Source organism: Anguilla rostrata, chromosome 7 (assembly GCF_018555375.3).
Source record: "Anguilla rostrata isolate EN2019 chromosome 7, ASM1855537v3, whole genome shotgun sequence".
In the NCBI taxonomy this organism is placed as follows: domain Eukaryota; kingdom Metazoa; phylum Chordata; class Actinopteri; order Anguilliformes; family Anguillidae; genus Anguilla; species Anguilla rostrata.
Genome location: NC_057939.1, coordinates 43,649,177 through 43,670,770, shown reverse-complemented (window position 1 = coordinate 43,670,770; position 21,594 = coordinate 43,649,177). Strand labels below are relative to the sequence as shown.

At 45.0% G+C, this 21,594-nt stretch overlaps 2 protein-coding genes across 4 annotated transcripts in view; both read left to right on the top strand.

Annotated features, from left to right (window-relative positions):
- The first annotated feature begins 429 nt into the window (after positions 1-429).
- Positions 430-8,212, top strand: LOC135259784 (SIN3-HDAC complex-associated factor-like). Of its 3 annotated transcripts, none has more exons than XM_064344522.1 (6): positions 430-605; positions 2,993-3,186; positions 3,790-3,889; positions 5,035-5,149; positions 5,953-6,100; positions 6,262-8,212. In XM_064344522.1, exons 2-6 carry the CDS (start codon positions 3,059-3,061, stop codon positions 6,539-6,541), a joined length of 771 nt encoding a protein of 256 aa, XP_064200592.1. In that variant the 5' UTR covers positions 430-605; positions 2,993-3,058; the 3' UTR covers positions 6,542-8,212. The 3 variants fall into 3 exon arrangements, with proteins under 3 accessions (XP_064200592.1, XP_064200591.1, XP_064200590.1); XM_064344521.1 differs by having other exon boundaries at positions 432-605; positions 3,055-3,186; XM_064344520.1 differs by lacking the exon at positions 430-605 and adding an exon at positions 639-791 and having other exon boundaries at positions 3,055-3,186.
- Positions 8,213-16,596: 8,384 nt separating this feature from the next.
- Positions 16,597-21,594, top strand: part of LOC135259782 (protein O-mannosyl-transferase TMTC1-like) — a 29,626-nt gene continuing 24,628 nt past the window's right edge. The window contains exon 1 of the mRNA XM_064344517.1: positions 16,597-16,977. Coding sequence (XP_064200587.1) covers positions 16,685-16,977 — 293 coding nt within the window. The 5' untranslated portion in view covers positions 16,597-16,684. The remainder of the gene's footprint in view (positions 16,978-21,594) is intronic.

Below are 21,594 nucleotides of genomic sequence, written 5' to 3'. Positions count from 1 at the left end.
GCAATACCGAATGCAAGGATTTGCGGTTTCTCAGGAACAAACCGAGACATAACACACAGGAGCCAGCGACGGCCTAAAAAAACAAAACGCATTCATGCTTCCTGAAATGTTAATTATGCTTTCTGTATGCGTCAATACCCGATTCTTAAATATGTGTGTCCGCTTCAAAGTAACTGCTCACTACAATGACGTGACTAGCCTAGTTGTTTCCTGCCTCGTTGTAGCCATCTGCCGCTCCACCGTAATGTAACGCTCGACCCCGCCTCTTTGCTTACATTCTCGCAGCGCAAATGAATGCACCATGGCAACAAGGAACAGCCCTCTTTTCCCGCGCAATGTTCCCTTCCTTATAAGGCAAACAGAACGCACACGCAGATGAACGTCAGGCGCGTATGCAAATTATTTGATTGAAGAAATTCGGAAAATGGAGGCGTGTGAAAGCGCATGCGCAAATCGAAACAATTTACTATTTCCCAGACGTAGCTCACAAGTGAGACATCAACAAGCGTGAGGTGTTTCTGGTGCTCTATTTGTTTGTTAAATGAGTTACAACTGTATTTACTATTATTTTTCAAGTTCACTAACTGCTTTTACATCTAAACAAGGTAAGAAATGCGTCTCATTCGAGAGGCAGATGGTGGCCCTAGGATGTTTTTGAAACTATATCCTAGACAGCATTGGATAGCTAAAATGTTATCATCCAAAGCAACTTATTTTACTGCTGTACCCGTGTAGTTTATGATCTGGTTAAATGTCCATGATTGTGAACCGACTTTTGGACAACCGCTTCGGTGAGTAAGCAAGCTGTTTCGAAGCACTGTGTGGGTGTTTACAAATAGGTCTTCTAATGTGGCGCACGCCTTTTTGGTAAGGTCAGATAACGTGTTTAGTGAAAATATAGTTTCTTCAGCTTATTTTAAAACCGTGTCGACCTCTGGAACATCTTTGCTCGTAGTGTAGAATGCATTTGTGTGACTGTAATACATTGATGTGATGTAGCCGAATGCAGGTTGTGCCGTAGTCCCTTTTAAGGTCTTATCTGCCTTATTTACTTATCTATTTATTCTGTATGCTATTTTTAGTTTTCAATCAATCAACGATTGTGCCCCCTCATAATAGGCAACGTGGATTGTTGTCTTTACCAGTTTGTAGTTCTGTGCAGAACTTCACAACAGTGCAATTTCACACCTATTGCACGTTATCAAGGGAGTGTGCTCTGTCAAAAGTGCACACATCCTACGCGCTTTTGAACCATCCGTTTTCAAGAAATGATCGACACGTCTCTGAAATATGGCTTGTAATAAGTAGCCTATAATACTACCCTTGGCTACAATTCGATGGCGACGTGTCTACATTTAGACAATCAAATGCGTTACTTCTACACTATCACATCTGATTTTGCAGCGTTACGTAGCTAAAACAAGACCGTCTATATCAAAGCCGCAATTGGAATGTTTCCAGATTAATATTTGTGTGTATTTGTGTCATGAAGGATTTCTGCTCTAGAGCTCAAGTTTGTGCGCGCGTATTTTCAGTTTGAAAATGAAACTGAGATAAACTGCGCATACGCTCAAAATCGCTTTGAAAACAAAGGGCATGCCGTAGGTTATTCTACTTCTTGGATATATGTCGGTTAAATGGCATATCTATTCTGTTTTACGTTTTGTTTTTCGTCGATTTAACGATTTTATTAACGTGATTCGAGTTGGAACTGCAGGTCGATCTGGCTGCAGTAAAAATGGGCTGTAAAATGGGTGCGCATGATGCGGTTTGCGAGCCATGCTTCCTCGGAAAAGTAGTGGGCGGTGAACATATCGGTTTACCTTCCCTTCACATGGGAGGCATTTGGCGCATTTACAATTGTCATTTGAAATTCCGTGTTTATTTTCAGCTATCACCGTTTTAACGGTAACACGAGAACAATCGAGCGTTTAGTAGGTTAAGTTTCCAAATGTGAAGTTATTTTTCGATTCTTATTTCCGTAAATACATGGTTTTACAGGTCAGATGAATCGGCCCACTCCCCCGTTAGCCCCCTCCCTTTGAAGTGTGTTGCCATGTTTGAATTACGTCAGGAGCTGAATTATACAGACAGTTGTGCCCACTGTCAGGAGACAGGGCTGGCCGTATAGAGGACAGCACTTTTCGCATTATTTCAAGGTAGTGCTTTTGTGTGATTTTTCTGCAGTGACCGAGTTCAACACCCTAATATCACTGTGGGATGTGATATGAAGTCAGCATGTTTCCCATACTGTAGCTACAGTTTTCAGTAATATAATGTATCTTTACCCCAACATATTTTACTTTTTTTGCCATAGCGGCTAATTTGTTCTATTTTTAACTGATTAAAAACGTACGACTAGCCTATTTCCTGTAAACGGTAACACGTTCGTTTAGATAAACTTTTTGCAGTTTTATTTTTTAAAATAACTTTATATTTATAGCCAGTCTTGGTCCTTCATCACCGCAAAGGTTAGGCAGGTCTCGGTTCTTCATCGGAGAACTGTTAGTATCCTGTGATGATGCGACTGGTGGTCGGCTAGTACTAGCCATGTAAGACATGTGAGGCATGATGCTCACTTTCGATGGAGTGTGATGTTTGAAGGTCTTACCGAGTGCACAGAGTTGTGCGGTATGGTCCTTTTGGTAAGAATGGATCACAGTCGCTCCGTGGATGTTCCTGCAGAAAACTCATTTTTCGATTTATGATGGTGCAGTAACAGGGACTACGAGCTATTTACATTCGAGAGGTTGTTAGCAGTATCAGTTAAATTATCGATTATCAACATCCGTTACACAGAATCGGGCATCTTTGTCGTGGCTCGACCATCGTTTTGTAGTTTGGAATTATTATTTCAGTCCTAGTCCTTATTACAATTGTAATCTGTATCGAATTGCAACGGATTCATTGGCAAACTGTAAACTAACCAAACGTTTTGTTTTTACCTTATTGCTTTTCTATTCTATCGATTTGTTCCATTTTGTTTATTTAGATCGATACTTACTGGAAGCGTCACACAACTATATTTACACAAGTTACGCTTTTCCCTTGAAGAAACATGTTTGGTTTCCACAAACCGAAGATGTACAGGAGCATTGACGGCTGCTGCATCTGCCGAGCCAAGTCCTCCAGCTCGCGCTTCACTGACAGCACGCGCTACGAGAAGGACTTCCCAAGCTGTTTCGGGTAGGTGCGCTCCGGTCCCCCGCCCCGGTCAGCATCTGTCGGGGTCACCGTAGCCTTGAATGAGCTCTTTGTCTCGTGCTTGCAGCCAGTGCACACTTTTTCTCCGTCGCTCTCATTAGAGTGAAATAAAACGTTCCCAAGTGATGACAGAAGTCTTGGACAAATGGCACTAGCCTGGCAACTCTTTTTGAACCGTGAAACTTCATATTCTGAACCAGTCCCCTTACAGTGGGCTGTCTGAGTTCACTTTAAAGTGCACTTTATTCAATTTGTTGTATGTTTATTTTTCTTCTGAACTCTTAATTGATAAATACTGTCAATAATAGCTTGTTGATTTCTGTTGGTACTATTATTCAATAAGAAATATATTCTAGTTTGATATTGTAAATACGGAGAAGCCTAAAATGTGGATATTGAAAGTGTTGCTTTTCCACAAAAGATGGAATTTCAGAAGTAAATCACCCAAATGTAACCACATGCATGGAAGTGCTTTAACCAAGGCAAGTATTTGAATGGTGTGTAAAATGCAGATATTATGGCAACTACTCAGACAAGCCAGATATTGAGGGACTTTATTTATGTTGTTCTGGCTCCTTCTGGCAGATTGTGTGAAACTCGATCTGGAGACATTTGCAACGCCTGTGTTCTCTTGGTGAAACGATGGAAAAAACTCCCCGTGGGCTCCAAGAAGAACTGGAACCATGTAAGAGCTCTACTGTTACCTGCGCCAGCACCTGAACATTTTAGTTTGACTTTTGCTTAACCGAGAAGACACGTTGAGGTAAAAACATACCGCAGGTACCTGGCAAGACTGTACCTTAAGTTTACAGTGTCAACAAGGTTAGGCAATGCTAGTCATGGGAAAAAAATAATCATCACAACTATTGCGCAATGTTTACTTTTGCCCCCGCACACAACCAGTTGGAGATGAATCCTGATATTCCAGCAAAAATTTTAAATAAATACAAAATTGTAGTCCATTCGAATTTTGTATTCTAATCAAATCACCGGGTTGGGAGAGGGTAATGAATTATACAGCGGACAGGGAGGTTTGTGTTCTGGCTGCAGTATGTGTTCTGTTTCTGCATTTAATTTAAAGTATCCACATTTAGTCTTCACGATTTGATCAGAAATGTAAGCAGTGGTAGCCAAGGCAGGTCATACGTTTTGTAATGAGTGAAAATGAATACTTGGGCTACGTGTGGGGCTTTTGGCCTCCATTTGAGTGTTGATATTGATTAGGTCCTGGGTATTTTCATTATTGACATGGTCTGTATAAATTATGTTTGCTGATTTATGGCTGTATTCCGTTTCGGGTCAATCCTAGGCTGTCACTTTTGTGATTTCTGAGTATTTACCTCCCACCTCTTGTGGCTTCTCATCATAAGTTGATATGGATATGATAAATGGCAGTCTGGTCTGATATTGAAGCATTAAGTGTCTTTGATGGTTTTGTTCAGATGTGTCCTTGTTTTCATATCGCCTGCTCCCTTTTCTGCTTCGATGAAGCAATTCTGTTGTTAATGCTGTTCTTTCCCTCATTTACTGTATTGTGGAGGACAACTTCATTTTAAATCTGCTATTTTAGGAAGTTAATGGGAAATACCACTGCTGTGCTTTGAGGCCTTGGCAGTCTCAGTCTTTTGGTTTCACCTCCTGAAATGTTGGTATTTACATGAATTTATTCCAATATAAATTCTGTATATATTGGGTTTGTTTTCTGTGACCATCTGATGCTGTTCCAGAGCTCTGCACGGTTGCAATTGTCCTGAGTTCTGGAATGTTCTGTGAATGCTTTCCATGGAAACTGGTATCCTAGCACCCACTGATTCCACTGCCTTGTTACAGGTGGTGGACGCAAGGGGTGGATCGAGCTTAAAGACGACGGTGAGGCCAAAGAAGTCAAAGTCACTGTCCAGGAGAATGAGACCAAGCCAGACCAGCGGCGTTCTGAAGAGACACAGTAATGCACGATTACATCATTCAATTACTGTGTAACTGTATAGGGTCTGCAGCCCTGTTCCTGGAGATTTTGTGGCTCTCCAGGACCAGGGTTGCAGGCTCCTGTTATTACTCATTGGCTTACCAATTAGAATGACTTTTTCATCGATATCTTCAGTATAGCTGGATAATTACTGACACACCTCAGGTTACTAGACCATGTTATTGCCTGTACAGGCACTGCCTCACCTTCGAATCAAACCTGCAACCCTGAGGACATGAACTCTACTTAACCGCTACAGAACATAGCCCTCCCTAAAAAATTAAAGGTGAGGTGCTGATTGGCTTAGGGGGTTAAGTGTGAGATGCTGATTGACTCTGGGGGATAAATGTGGGATGCTGATTGGCTCTGGGGGTTTAATGTGAGGTGCTGATTGGCTCTGGGGGAAGAATGTGAGTTGCTAATTGGCATTGGGGGTTGAATGTGAAGTGCTGTTTGGCTCAGGGGGTTGAATGTGAGGTGCTGATTGGCTCTGGGTGTTGAATGTGAGGTGCTGATTGGCTCTGAGGGTTGAATGTGAGGTGCTGATTGGCTCTGAGGGTTGAATGTGAAGTGCTGATTGGCTCTGGGTGTTGAATGTGAGGTGCTGATGGGCTCTGAGGGTTGAATGTGAGGTGCTGATTGGCTCTGGGTGTTGAATGTGAGGTGCTGATTGGCTCTGAGGGTTGAATGTGAGGTGCTGATTGGCTCTGAGGGTTGAATGTGAAGTGCTAATTGGCTCCGGGGTTGCATGTGAAGTGCTGTTTGGTTCTCTCTTTCCGCAGACTCGGACGCTCACAGCACTTCTAGCGCTTCCCCTGCTCAGTCTCCCAGCTACAGCAACCAATCCGATGAGGGTTCTGACAACGAGCTTAACCCAGGAACTGGCCAATCTCCTGTCTTCTCTTTCCTGGATCTCACCTACTGGAAGAGGTAGATTCCTTCTCCACCTCCTACTTCACCGTGCCCTTCAATGTGTTAGTATGAGAGAGGAAGGGCATTTCAATGCTTCAGACAGGGTGGTGTTGGTGGATTTTTGCCTTCCTCTCCCATTTAAATGAGGTCTCTCTTCTCCCCCCCCCCCCCCCCCACAGGCAGAAGGTATGCTGCGGTGTCATATATAAGGGCAGGTATGGGGAGGTGCTGATTCACCCCCACCTGTATAAACCCTGCTGCCAAAAACAGCAGCAGGCTCGACAGGAGCAGGAGGAAGAGCACGCGGGAGAAGAGGAGGAGGAGGAGGAGGAAGAGGAAGAGGAGGTAGCCCAAGGGAGCAAAGAGAGTCTTCAGCCTCAGGTGGTGCAGTCACCTCCAAAAGCCAAAGAAGAGGATGAGGAAGAGGAGGATGAGGAGGAGGAGGAGGAAGAGTGGTGACCTCACACACTTGTGTGCACGTGTGCACACTTGCGCACGGAACTCCACCGGCACTCTAGATCACCTTGGAGATGGTGGTCAGAGTTTTGTTTTGTATTGAAGTGGCCTCTGGTTGCCGTGGTTTCTGTCTATTCCTTGATTATGGGATAGCTCCTGCTGTGTTCTAACCTGCAGCCTGACTTTTGGCCTACACAATACCAGGATTTTCTTCTCTTTTAACATGAAATGCTGGATCTCTGACCAAGCAACCGGGCACTGTGTGTGTGTGTGTGTGTGTGTGTGGGTGTGTGTGTCTGTGAGAGAGAGTGACTGACTGACCCTGTGTGTCTGTGTGTGTGTGTGTGTGTGTGTGTGTGTGTGTGTGTGTGTGTGTGTGTGTGTCTGTGAGAGAGAGTGACTGACTGACCGTGTGTGTCTGTGTGTGTGTGTGTGTGTGTGTGTGTCTGTGAGAGAGAGTGACTGACTGACCCTGTGTGTCTGTGTGTGTGTGTGTGTGTGTGTGTGTGTGTGTGTGTGTGTGTGTGTCTGTGAGAGAGAGTGACTGACTGACTGTGTGTGTGTGTGTGTGTGTGAGAGAGTGACTGACTGACTGTGTGTGTGTCTGTGTGTGTGTGTGTGTGAGTGTGAGAGAGACGTGTGGAATCATGCACACACACACTCACCTGTGCTGCACAGGACTGAGCCATGAACCTCACCAGCCTTCTCACCAGCCGCTACTGCTAGCCTTTGCCTGGGACTTCCTCCTTCCTGTACACCACTGTGTAGAGTTCTCCTAAAAGTACACGCGCGCACACACAGGAGATACACCAGCCTTATTCGTGTTTCTCAGTTATTTAAGGGTTTTACTCCATTTACCGTGGAGAAATAGGCGAATCTCCAGGTGTGCTCCAGTACAGTGTTTTATTCTGGCCTTGAAAAGGTAAAAGGGTGTTAACTGTCTGCATGAACGCAAAGTAGGTTTTTCTCCAAAGGATTCCCCTGGTTATTTGCATGAGTTGGACATATTGCATGGCCATAGAAAGAGCTTTGAGCTCCAGTTATATTCAGACCTTCCTTCTGTGCAGCTCTATATACTGTATTTAAAAGAAAAGATGATTGCTATTTAAAAATGTTGTCCTTTCCAGTGTATTGAACTACTACAGTAATTAACTCATTCTTGGTTGGCTGTAGTTTGTAAATAGCATTGTTTTGGGTAGAGGTGTTTCACACCTGAGTGTTTCTGCTGCTCTGAGAACATTCTAGAACTGGAACTTAATTGGACCTCTTCCTTGTATGTGTAGAAACCGATTAGGTATTAGCCCCTCCCAACCCCCAGTTACTAATTACTATACTGTATGCTCCCCATGTCCAAACACTTTTCCTGTGAACGTAGAGAACTGCTAAGCACCAGCCTCTACCCACCACAGTTAAAAGCATGAAAAAAAGCTTAGTGCAAAGTTTGATGGTGAATCTTGTCGTATACTTACGCTCTCAGAAAATGTCTTGTGTGTTTGTCAGGGTTTTACTTTTATTTTCTGTGCAGGTTCTTGTCCTCCTGGATTTATTATAGTCTGCTGTGGAGCAGCTGGGCGCAGTGTTATTTGTAGCCACAAGGTGGAGCGTTTCGGCGTCACTGTTCTTCCAATAACCCTTTGGGATTTTTAGAGACAATTATAATTTTGTAGTTAAAAAGCCTTTCTTTGATAAGTGTGTAAAAGCTTAAAAGACTAAGTCATTTGGAGTTTGAAATCAGGGTGATGTCATAACCATTGTGTTTTTCCATTCCATTTAGACACGTCACAGTGCTGTTTGTATTTTTACGCAAGTCGGTCAACTTTTAAATCCTGGTGTTGAAACTGTATGATGAATTTACTGACTTTTGTCCACATGCAAATGAATATTCCCACGTCACAAGTGTAAGATTCTTTTGTTTTATCAATAATATGCAATACAATTAATATTTCATTGAATGCATTGGCAGCTATCCTCTGAATATATTTAGTGAGTATTGTATGCATTTTACCAAGGAGCGGTTCACCCTGTAATGTGAGCTAGTTACATCTGTTTCTCATTTGTGTGTATGAACACTGCTTCCGGACACTACGTGGTACCTTCTGAATTTCATTTTCTTCATCTCTGAAAGAGTTGTGTGTACATATTTAATCAGGTAAATCCTTGTAACGGTGAAGCTTTCTCTGTCTTATTTATTTCTATTTATTTGTATTTGTATGAATTTCTGCTGAACGTGTTTTTGAAAATAACCCCCATTTTCCCGCTCTAAATCAGGTCGGGTTTGAGGAAGTGGAGCACCCACTAAGATCTGTATGATGTAAATGGATTTGTTGTCCATGATGTCATATCTTCTACCGTCTCTCACCTACCGTCACTTACCTGCGTGAAATTGTAGGGTGTTGCCTGGCAACTAACATTTAGTTTGTCCTTTTGGGGAAGGGGCGGTGTTTGTCCAAATATCTGTGGTTGCCAGGGCTGACCTGAAACTGTAGCAAATGTGCTTATTAACACCTAGATTGTGTATTATCGCAGTTGGCTGTAGTAAAGTGCTGAGCCGTGCGAATGTGGCTAGCACTTGCGGTGGGCAGCACTAGCTGAGTCTTATTTTTGTGTTTATTTCATGTGGTTTCCTCTGCCGAATCTGTCTGAATAATGAGGTCTGCGGAGAAGTGTGCGCCGAGTGTAATCGCCCTCAGACCCGCCTGATGTGCTTCTAGATTAGCCCTGCATGCTGTTCCTGCACTTTCTATTTATCACCGTAGAGAAATACGATGCAAGTTTTGTATTTTTATACATATTGTACTTTTTTACTAGTTCTCCAATAAAAGTAGTTTGAAGTTTCCTGTACTGTGCGTTTGCTTATTTTGCTGTGTCCGAGTTCCATGCTTTTGTGCGTGAAGTCTACGTTCTGCTCCGCGGATGTGCTCATTCAAGCTGGCAGTAAAACCCTATTTTTGTTCTTTTGAATTCCACTCTGTAAGTGCACTGTGTAAGTACTGTGGCTGTGCGCTGTGTATGTGTACTGTGTGAGTGCTCTGTGTTAGGGTGCTGTGTATGTGTACTGTGTGAGTGTGTTGTGTAAGTACCCTGTGGCAGTGCGCTGTGTGTACAGTTTCAGCATATTTGCAGGAAATTCCGTGAGTGTCTAACCTACAATTTCAGGATATATACAGGAATTTCAATGTGTTTAACCCAGCACTTCCCAAACTGCTCAGAATTTGAAAGTTCAGTTCTGTGCCTGCCCTCTTGTGGTACATATGAAATATAGCAGTTGGAATACTGGGCAATTCTCTGAAATGATTGGCTAGCTGTTTCCAGAGTGCATGATGACCACACCTCTCATTCTACAGCATCAATGCTGTGCAAAGTGGAGGTGAAAAAAGACTCCGTGATGGTCCCGCTCAGCATTACTCTGTAGTCTCACAGCTGGTTTCTCTCACTATTACCCTGTAGTCTCAGAGCTGGTCTCTCTCCGTCTTACCCTGTAGTCTCAGTGCTGGTCTCTCTGTCTTACCCTGTAGTCTCTGTGCTGGTTTCTCCCACAGCAAGTGTGAGAGAGTGTGTGAGTGAGTGAATGAGTGAGTGAGCGTTAGTTATTAATGACTAATTTGAGAGAGACTGTGTGTGTGTTATTAATGAGCAATCTGGAAGTGTGTGTGTGTCTTAGTGAGTGAGTGAGAGTGTTCTATACATTATAATATCTGTGCTGACCTACATTTCAGCAGCGGCGTGACAGGAAATGTGCTGTATGGTAAATTCCAGAGCCTGCACTATAAAGGACTTTTAACCACATTTTTTTTCCATTTCCATTTCCAAGAACTTGATTCTTACTTAGTCCAATAACAAGTGAAGGGAGTTTAATGTAATCTCGTGCAAGGCTGGGTTCAGTTCGCTGAACATGTGTTACAGGGAGCCGGTTACTTATGGTGAAATTAAAGATCTTTGGTATGAATCAATTCCAGGATGTCACTGCCGCACAGTCAGACGTGCTTAACATCCCCCAGATGTTAAGTGGCCTGGTCCGTGCGTTCGGTTCAGCTGGTGTAAACTCGGTGTGATCGCTGGCGTGTGTGAAAGGCAGCTGTGCTCTGTGGGCTGATTCCTCCGTGTCGCGGTTCGCGGTAGAATAAAAAAACGCAGACGTTCTGTCCTTGGATCGTTCCTTGCGTCTCGCAGCCGGTCTCCAGAAGGGACCTTAGCTCGCGGACGGGGCCTTCGGTCTCCATGGCAACCCGACTCTCTGGCAGCGCCCGTTAATGGGGAGACGCATCGCTCCCGTTAGCAGAGAGGAGGGAGGGAACTTCAAAGGGGTCTTTTTGTGTCTCCGATACGGAACGAACGCACCAGGCACCGTGACCCGTTCTGGAGAACGTCTTTCTTGAGCCTCATTATGAAAGACCCTGCTTCTGTTTGCCACATAGACCACAGTACCTTCACTAATTGAGTTGTCTTTTACAGTATGGATTACTGTAGAACCAGTAACACTGTGCTGCAGAGAGGGGGGGGGAGAGGGAAAGATACCACTTTGCCCCTTCTCTGCTTCTGCTTCTGCTTCCGCCTTTCTTCTGATGAAGGACCAGGCCTGTTGCATTGACAACACACAAACACACACATATTTTGTTACCCGCACACACACACACACACACACTCTCTTTCTTCCACTCTCTCTCTCACTCTCAAGGTTTCCATGCCATCAAAATTGTTGGCCAGTGCCATTTCAACTCAGTCCATTTAGGAAATGAATTTAAATTCAATTAAATATTTTTTAAAATCCTCAGAACATTATGGCTATTTTTACATTTCTGACCCAAGCTCTGGTATCCAGAAAGTCACAGGAGACTGACCGCTGCATTCAGAGTGGATGATGGGGTCTCCATGGGGGGCACTGCATTCTGGGTATTTGTTCTATGTGATTGCACTTGTTGTGCGAATCTTGGATGGCTTGGTCAATTGCTCATGTAATGTAGCTTGTGAGGCTAAACCGCCAGGATGGATGTAATATGGGTTATTCGCTCCGATAATTTGGACTTCAAGTAATTAAAAAATCTTATCTCTGCGGCTGTTCTGAGCAGCAGTAGCAGCAGCGCTGGTCCCTGTGGAAGAGGTCGAGAGCCGAGCAGTAGTGAAGCATTAGCAAAGCCTACCTACAGGTTCTGGTAATGCATTAGGATAGCTAAGTTCCAAATGGGTTCAATAGTGTGCTAGTGTAGCTAAGTACCAACTGGGTACTAATGCATTACCAGAACCTTTGGGTGTTAGGCTATGCTAATAAATCACTGTCACTTGACTGTAATGTAGCTTGTGAGGTGTAGATGTATCATGGGTTATTTGCTCAGTTAGCTTGAACACAGGAAGAGAGTGAATGTGAAGGAGATGTCTGAAGAGAGGAAAGGGAGAAGATGGAGTGTTCAGGCTTTCTCTCACTCGCTGCAGCTAATATGTTGCTCCGAATCACTATGGTTGGGGTGAGGGGTCAGGGTTCAGAGGTCAGCTCGTAGAAAGCGTGTATATATGGTAATTATGACACCCCCATAGTAACGAGCTCCCTGATTCGTGTGCATCATTAGCGCATATCTGCCACGCTCCGTTAGTCTCAGAGTGGCTAATTTTTTTAATTATAAGTGTAAATAAGGTAAATCATTTTATCTCTGCCAGGTTTATATCAGTTTATGTTTAGAACTTCATGGAGAGACAGGCCACTTTTGATGGCTGTACTTATGACTATTTAGACTGTGTTTGGATGACTGTGCAGACCGTGTTTTGATGGCTGTTTAGACTGTGTAATATAGCTGTGTAGACTGTATTCTGATGGCTGTGTCGATTGTGTTCCGATGGCTGTGTAGACTGTGTTTTTATGGCTGTTTAGACTGTGTAATATAGCTGTACAGACTGTTTTCTGACGGCTTGTAGATTGTGTTCTCATGGCAAATTTCTTACTATAATTTGCAGAATATAAGCCATGCCTGTATAGAGAAATTATTAGGAAAATATAATGAATAGGAAAAAAGATACCACAGTGCTTCTTCATGCCTCTGTAGGATTAATTCCTTAATTTCTGCTGTGTTCTTGTTCAGAAGCGCTCATCAGATTCAATATTCAATATTGCATTATTATTGTAGCAGACACTGCAGCACCATATCGGAGCGTATAGCAGAACCATTGAGGCAATCACTTATTAAGCCCAGTTCATTAAACCAAGACCATGTACAAAGCCCATGTTAATTCCTTCCTGCGATAAAATGATATTCCCTCTCGCTGCTCGCAGACGGCATGAGGTCACACGAGCTGACATGAAAAGCAGTGCTTCTGCTCCAGCTGCCACGGAGACGATGGATGAGTCCTCGCGCTGAGACCTCCTCTGACTCTCCCCTGCTAAACCACAGATTTACACCCTCTGTGGATTTACTAACGCCAGTAAGGCCAGCGCCTTTAATTAACAGCCAAACACGAAAATTGCTCTGGTTTGAGTGGGAGTTGGGGGCTTTGGTCCTAAAGCACTTACACATCAGAATTCTCTGTGAATTATTATTTTTAATTGCTATTTACAAAAATCTCCTGAATTTTAATGGGATGCAAATTGAGATTAATGGGCTTGGAAGCAGTCACCTTGATCTGCGTTATTGGATGTCGGTGAAAGAGGCAGAGAGCACAGGGAGAATGTTTGGCTGTGATCTGAACGTATATTAGCAACCCGGCGCTACCCTCCAACATCACACCCTGTCTGTACAGCAGAAGAGAGAGACAGAGAAAGAGACAGAGAGAGAGAGAGAGAGAGAGAGAGACGGAGGAAATGGAAGAGAAGGAGGAAATAGAGGAGCGAGGTTAGGTTTTCAGCACAGCCCTCCTGTGTTGACTCTAAATTCACTTTATTGCGATGGACGTGCTGTTTTACAGAGAGCCCCGGCCGATCCCGTCGAGATAGGCATCCGCTAACATTCGACGGCGCCGGCCCGCGTTTACATATTTCACGTGGACAGAGAGCGTGCCCTCCCCCCGAGCCGCAGGTGCGTCGGGTGCGCGCGGGAGTCGTTTCGCGAGCGAGTCTCATAAATCAACGGCGATTTGCGATTCCCGGCTCGCGCGAGCGCTCCATCGGTTGGTCAATCTGGGTTTTATGTTTCTTGAATCTCAAATCGCTCTCTGTTTAGGTGGGGGAGGGGGAGGGGGAGGGGGGGGGAGTGCTGTCCTGTCCTTTACAGCCGAGATGCAGCCTCCGGCTCAGAGATATGACTGGGAGATAACGCCGATGGCGTGCTGTGTGACGTGCGTGCGCCTAGGTGCGCGTTTGATACATCGGAAGGGTCGGGGAATATCTGATTTATTCTCCTAATGCTCCCCTGGGAGCGGGAGAAGCTGCTTGCATTATTCACGCGCCAAACGCAGCTGTGTGTGTGTGCATGAGTATGCGCGTGTCTTTGTGTGTGTGTAAGTGCCTTTGTGTGTGTGTATGTGCGTGTTTGTGTGTGTGTGTGTGTGTGCATTTGTGTGTGTGTATGTGCATGTGCGTGTTTGCGTGTGTGTGTGTGTGTGTTTGTGTGTGTGTGTGTACATGCGTGTATGTGTTTGCGTCTGTGTGTGTGATTGTGTGCGGGTGTGTGTGTGTTTGTGTGTGTGTGCATGCGTGTATGTGTTTGCGTGTGTGTGTGTGTGTGTGTGTGTGAGCATGCCTCTGACTCTATCAATGGCCTGCAAAAGATGTCAGTGGTAATGCTAGCACCACAGGAAGTGATGTGATGTAACATCCTGTGACAGCAGGCGGCAGCAACTTCACTGGTCTCCATCATTCTGTCGCCTTGTGTCCATGTGGGCGTGGCTAACCCCATAGGGTGGAGCTGCAAAAGGCAGTTAGCGCAGAAGGAATGATGTAATAGAGGGGGAGGAGACCCAGAGGCAGTGCATTCTGGGTAATGGCTGCTTATTTTCCTCCTGAAGAATGTGAGTTGAACCACTGCAGAGGGGCAGGAGCTGTGACAGGACTATAGGTCCAGGTTATGTTTTCTCAACTCTGTGCTCTGCAGAGAGCCTGTGTTTGGGATGCCTGTGCAGTGCCGTTAGAAGGGAACCTGTGCAGGTCTGCGCAGAGTCTCTGAGTCCTGCTGTTGTTTCAAGTGAATCACTAGTTTCTTCATACATAAGTCTCACTGTAGCCTCATCCTGTTAAACAAACAGAGAAATAAAAGGGTGGGATGAGCTTACCAGTCTGAAGCTTGCATCCGGACCAACCCGTTCGTATGCCACTGTTAACGACCAGCTCCATCCGTCCGCTGCCGGGTTTAGTTTATTTTAATAGTTGTATATACAACGTTCATATTTCAAAATGGGAGAAGTGTGTCAAACCACTGCCACCTTCCAGTTACTTCAAAGCCGTTCTCCCTTTAAAGCAAGCATAGGTAATGCACCGCCCACCCCTCCGTTGCCACAGGTGTTTGCCGTCTAAAATAAACGCCTCACTAACTCATTGTCCTGCCTTACTGTAACACTAAGCACCATTACTAATAACAGCTATATCTGTTCAGTGCTTTTCTTTCAGGTGCATGAAGTGTTTTGTAGAACCATGCAGAACAAAGTAAAACCGCACCTTACCCCTCTAGCCGTACCCTTTATCTCTTACTAGCGTACCCTCTGCTGTGATCTGGAGCTCAGTGCCTGAGCTGTGCTCTTTTAAGCACCCCTGTCACTCACACCTTACGCTCAGGCCATACCGCATCAGGAAAGACAGCTGGAAACCATGGCAACACGGCAGCACATCAGTATTCTTCAGCGGTTCAGGGGCTTGATGTCTCTGCAGGATCTCTGAGTTTGAGGAGCGGTGAGATGTGTCAGCCAGAGCCTGTCAAACCACTCCCTCCCCTCCCCCCTTTCCCCCCCGCCCCAAGAGGGCAAAGCCGTCCCACCTGAACTATTTTCATCTCCTGCTGCACCAGGAGCCGATTTCCGACAAAACTCTGACGCCGAAGTGAGGCGACCTCGTGTTGTGCTGCCGAGGGGCTCTTTCTGGCCAAATTGTACTTGGCGTGTCTCCTCGATGTTCTGTCAAGCAGCTGTCAACAGGGCATTTATTGTGCTGACTCCTAAATAAATACCCATTTTAAGGGCCGCGAACTTCGCTAGCAAAGCTATTTTAGTCACCCTTAATCTTCAAATACCTGTGCTGGGGTTTTATGGGGGCAAAAGCCGCCTCCTGTCCGTTCAGAAAAAGCTTTCAGTCCGGAACAAGGCAGGCTGCCCCAGTCCATGATTTTAATCTTGTATGTGTGGCCCCTGACAATATGAATATGAATAATGAATTACTGTAATGATGATAAACGTTTATTGGTTAAATTAGAAGGTCAATACTCTGGATTACTGCTTGGGAGGGTTCAGATGTTGCATGTAGCTTAGATAAAGGGAGACATGCATTTTTATTATTCATTGCCTCTTAAAATTGAATGCATTAAATTTATGTCTAAGGGGTAGCTGTCATTTGTGTTGTGAACAAACACTGCCAGCATTCATCATTTCCCCCACTCATTTCATAAAGGTTATTTACAACAACCTCTCACCAGTGACACTGCAGACAGCTTTATTCTGCAAAACACAATAAAAAGCTACACCTCACAGATAAATAAATGTATTTAATAAATAAATGCATAAACATAAATTTAATGCTTTGAATTTTGAGAGACAAGGAATAATAAAAATGCATACGCAGTTTTTGTTGTCATAAATCCTGTCTCAGAATGGTAGTTTATCAGCATAATTTTACCCGTCTTCATGGCATAAAACTACCACTAGTTTTTCTACTACTACTAGGCTGCTACTGCTACTACTATTACCACTACTACGACTACTACTACTATACAAGCGTATGATGAATGCTAGTAGGTGATTTTTATTATTTGCTCGGTCTAAAAATAATCATTTTAATCTCCAAAGTCCTGGGCTCCTGCTCAATTAACCCTCTGGCTTATTGATTTTGCAGTTCAGGTGGAGGTAATGAATATATTGCTGCAGCCAGAGCGCAGGCGCGTGGAGGCGGCTCCATTGAGCTTGTTCTGTTGCTGCCTTCTCACGCCGCTGGTAGTCGCCCGTCTGCTTGTTTGGAGGTGCGATGATGCTCCACGCGCTTCACGGTTTTAACAGATGTAACCAGCATGCCAACCAAGGGGGAACATGACAGCGCACAGCCGAGAAAAGCTTTCCCCTCCCTTGTGTTTCTCTGTCCTCTTTGGTCCGGGAAGAGGAGTTTTCTGCTACGCCGTGCTGGTTTTGGTCTGCGTCCTGTGCTATAGTAACTCAATACGGGGGGAGTTCGTGCACGACGATGTGTGGGCTATCCTTAACAACCCAGATGTTAGACCGGGGTCCAGCTTGCGGAACATCTTTTTCAACGACTTCTGGGGGAAGCGGATGGCCGATAACACGAGCCATAAATCCTACAGACCCCTATGCATCCTCACGTTCAAGTAAGTCCACTGTTTTCCCCGATAGGCACTGTTTTCCTGCTGTAGTTTCGCTCTCCGCATTCCAGAGCTGCACATCTGGATGACTGCGATCTAGACGCGCGGTTCTGAAGTGCGGTAGTGTCACTGATTTTGTCGTTGCGCGTCCTGTCCAAGCCGTTTGAGGGGTACCTGCTACACATCTGACATCAGACACAGGGGAGCTGGAAGAGGCTTTACTCTCCGACTCGCCACAAATGAAATGAAAAAAAAAATTACTTTTTAAATCGCTTTGATTTACAGCGTCGGTCAAATGACAGCTGTGAATTAAAAAAGTTATGGAGTGCTCACTTTTAACTCGCAAAATCAGATTGAAAATGGCTTTTGCGACCTGTTTAGAAGTAAATTATGAAAAGGAAATTATGTCTGTGTCAATTGAACCCTTGCTTCCAAGACAATAATTCTAATAATGATAAATACTAATATTATACTAATCATTATTATGATAGTATTTCTGTGTTAAATGATTATATTGTTTTTCTGACTGTGTATGTAATAGTTAGGGTTAGGGTTAGGGTTAGGAGTACACAGAATGATTTGGTTGGAGCATGTCTATTGACTTTCGTGTCCAGCTGGAAACTAAATATTTGCTCGATATTTATTTGATTGATTTTAATTACTTATAGTGCAACAATGTTTAGATGGTGGTAGTTTTTAGGAAATGGTGATGAAAATGTTATTTAGTAGGCTTTTATGAAACATTTACACGTCCGGTTACATTAGATATATTGCAGTTTGGAGCAGTTTTGTGCTGTTGCGCGCTTATGCTGATAGGATCCTCTCGCTCATGTAATTCTCAGATTGCGAAATCGAGTTCATGGTAGCACTTTTAAATTACAGTATTCGTTTTAATTTAATAATATAATCTATACCCCTCTCTGACCATTATCAGAAACCAGGTGAACTAAGCCTACTTTTGCTTAAGCAGAATTAGATTCTGATAAACAAGCAAATGTGAGCTAGTCGCCTCTAGTGGAGAATGGCTGTGAGTCACGCCTTTGCGAAAGTAGTAGTAATAAATCATTTACTCACATTAAAAACCTCTCGGGTTATTAGCGCTTTAATGTGTCGAAGTTACGACTCTTGGAACGCGCCTGCGCTTGCGATCAGATCAGCTCTTCTTTCACTGTGCGCTGCATAGCCCTGCTTTTTAAAGCGCCGTCTATCTACCTCCTGGCCAAGACGCTGAGGATTTATCTGCGCTTTCATTCGCCCATCATTAAAACGGATCATCCGTAGCTTCCAGCGTCCCCGAGGAGACCTGTAGGCGCGGACCGTCCCACGTATCAGAATAAAGTTTAGGCTACAGTTTCCCAGTCTACAATCCATGTTTTATAATCACTTTGTAGTGTATTTTAATCCCAAACGTTTTCTCTGCTTAATTATTAGGAATAAGCAATAAGCATGTCTTTCATAATGTTGTTGTCAGTTCTTCCAATGTCATTTCGCTTTATTTGCATACAGTATACTTTTGCCGGTATGCACACAATAAAATCAAAATATAATGGCACACAAAATAATGTGCACTTAGTTAATATAGAAATACATTAGAAAGTGAGACTCAGTGGTAAAAAAAAAATGAAGTTTAATATATAATCAGAATTGGGTATCTTAGCTTTCATAGAATAAATACATCAGTTGACATGTATTTGTACTTAGTGTTGTGGTCTTGCAAGCTAGTGTTTAAATGCTACCTGCAATTTTAGCGGAGTGTCAGTATTACATCAGGAAATTAGCCCAGTAACTCCTTATATGGCATATGGGAGGAGCCAGCAGAGTGATGTAGGCCCCCCATCCTTCACCCCCTGGGCTTGCAGCCACAGCATAAGAGACAGGAGGCAAGATGGGGAGTGAGTCACTGATGTGTGACTGACACGCTTCACCTTGGCATGTGATTTTCACCTGCGCGTTGACCGTTGCTTGTGGCTGGCTACAGGGAGCCAGCAGATGACATGGGGCTGGTGTTTACATTCACTCTGTAGTTTTCTGCACACTGATGTGACCTCCAGGTGTGCGGTCTTTCTCAGGTCCAGTGAGTTTTTACGCACTGACCCTCCTAACGCGCTGTGATGGTCTGTCCCTGTAGGGGGCTGCAGGGGAGACTGGCCTGCCCCAGAGGGGGTGCTCTGCCATTCTTCATCATGTCATTCCTCATGGATGTAGACCAGAGAGGGGACACAGGGCATCGTGGGCCAGCCTGTTGTTCTGGCTGGAGGACTTGCACAGTAAAAGGCAGTGCTCACCAACCCTGGTCCTGTGGAGCTGCAGGACCTGCTGGGGTCCCCACCCGTAATTCTGGAGAGCCTGCAGGGTCTGCTGGTTTTGCTAATCAGAGCTCGATTTATCAATTAAAGTGGCTGGTTACACGCCTGAGTGAAAGAGAGGCAATGTGGATGTTTAAATAATGAAAAAAAAAGGTGAGAGTGAAACAGCAGGTTATTACAGTACGGTGCTTTCGTTTGTTACAGTGCAGCTACGCAAGTTAATTCCCAGCATGGTTCCTTCTAAATAATTAGACTTTCATTTAGTGTGAAACTGTGGGTCTCTGGTGAGCGCTGCCATGTTCCGGAATGTTCCCTGTTCAATCTCACTCGTGACCTCTGAACTATCGGTGGCTCCTCCCAGGGTGAGTTCCTGCCTTTAAGGGGATTGAGAGAGGGAGAGATGACTTCAGCAATTACCTCGATTGCAGAGAGAGAGAGGGGGAGGGAGGGAGAGAGATAGAGGGATAGAGAGGGATTGAGAGAGAGGGAAAGAGTGAGAGGACGAGTGAGAGGCTGGGAGAGAAAGATGGAGAATGAGAGGGAATGAGGGAGGGAGACAGGGAGAGATGACTTCATAAGTTTGCACCAGCTCATCTGACACACTAAAGCAGCCAATCAGGAGAACGGCAGGACGCTGCCTTGTCATCAGTGAATATCCCTGTGTCATCATTGCCCTCGCCCGTGGGGCTAATGAGCCCGGCGCAGATCAATCATCTGCTCGAGTGTGTTAATGCAGGCAGAGCGGCGGTTTATGGGAGCGGCTCTCCCACCTTCACACATCAAAGAGAGGCATTAACCTTGATCTCAGTGCATGAAAGCGTATGTCTGTATTCAGGCACCGCACAGCAATACTGATAATCTCCACATCTCAGAAACCTACACTTCACTCTGAGGTTAATATCCGTTCAGCAGTGTGAATGTGAGCAGTCGCTCGGTCAGAAATGCTGTGGGAAAATGCTGACCTTGGGCTTAAACCTGGACCTGAATTTCAACAGGAATGACATGACCTGATGTGTGCATGCTCCTGTGAGCTCCTCTGTGCACGCTCCTGTGTGCACGCTCCTGTGAGCTCCTCTGTGCACGCTCCTGTGTGCACGCTCCTATGAGCTCCTCTGTGCACGCTCCTGTGTGCATGCTCCTATGAGCTCCTCTGTGCACGCTCCTGTGTGCACGCTCCTAAGAGCTCCTCTGTGCACGCTCCTATGAGCTCTTCTGTGCATGCTCTTGTCTACCCCTCTCTGTGCATGCTCCTGTGAACCTCGGTCCTAAATGTATGGTCCTGTGAGCCTGTCTGTGCATGCTCCTGTATGCATGCTCCTGTGTGCACACTCCTGTGTACCCCACTCTGTGCATGCTCCTGTATGCATGCTCCTGTGTGCACACTCCTGTGTACCCCACTCTGTGCATGCTCCTGTATGCATGCTCCTTTGTGCACACTCATGTGTACCTCTTTTTGTGCATGCTCCTGCATTCCTGCTCCTGTGTGCACACTCCTGTGTACCCCTTCCTGTACATGCTCCTGCATTCATGCTCCTTTGTGCACACTCCTGTGTACCCCTCTCTGTGCATGCTCCTGTATGCGTGCTCCTGTGTGCACACTCCTGTGTACCCCTCTCTGTGCATGCTCCTGTATGCATGCTCCTGTGTGCACACTCCTGTGTACCCCTCTCTGTGCATGCTCCTGTATGCATGCTCCTGTGTGCACACTCCTGTGTACCCCTTTCTGTGCATGCTCCTGCGGACAGGCCTCTGTGATTGTGCTTGATGGATTGGTTTTAATGGCAAAGGTCCAGCAGGCTTTATGAAAAAAATAAATAAGACAAAGATTTAAAAAAAAAAAAAAAAAACAGCCTGAAAATGACTTTTTATATTGAATCGATTATTTTGAGAAAGTGTTGAATATTTGACAGTAATCTAAAGCGCTGGACCATAACTCCACTGTCCGTCACGGTTCACAGGGACAAAGTGTACTGTTCCACCATCATTCATGGCTCACAGGGACAAAGGCCGTTCCACTTTCCGTCTCCGTTCTCTGCCAGGGGAACCTGAGACTCCAACGGAACAGCTGGCCAGCAGACTGCTCCGGGTTCTCACTCTTCGTGTGTCAGAGGAGCACGTTCACACACAGTTTTCTGCTTGGTGCAATGTCAGAGTGTCTCCAATCTTCCTGTTATAATCAGGCGAAACTATGAGAGAAAGCAGTGGGCGTTTGAGTTTTGTCTGAAGGCAGATGAAGCCGTAACAGTTTGCAGTGGTGTTGTCAGACTGTACCTTTGAACTATTAAATGGTTTTCCATGTCCTTGGCTCTGACATTAT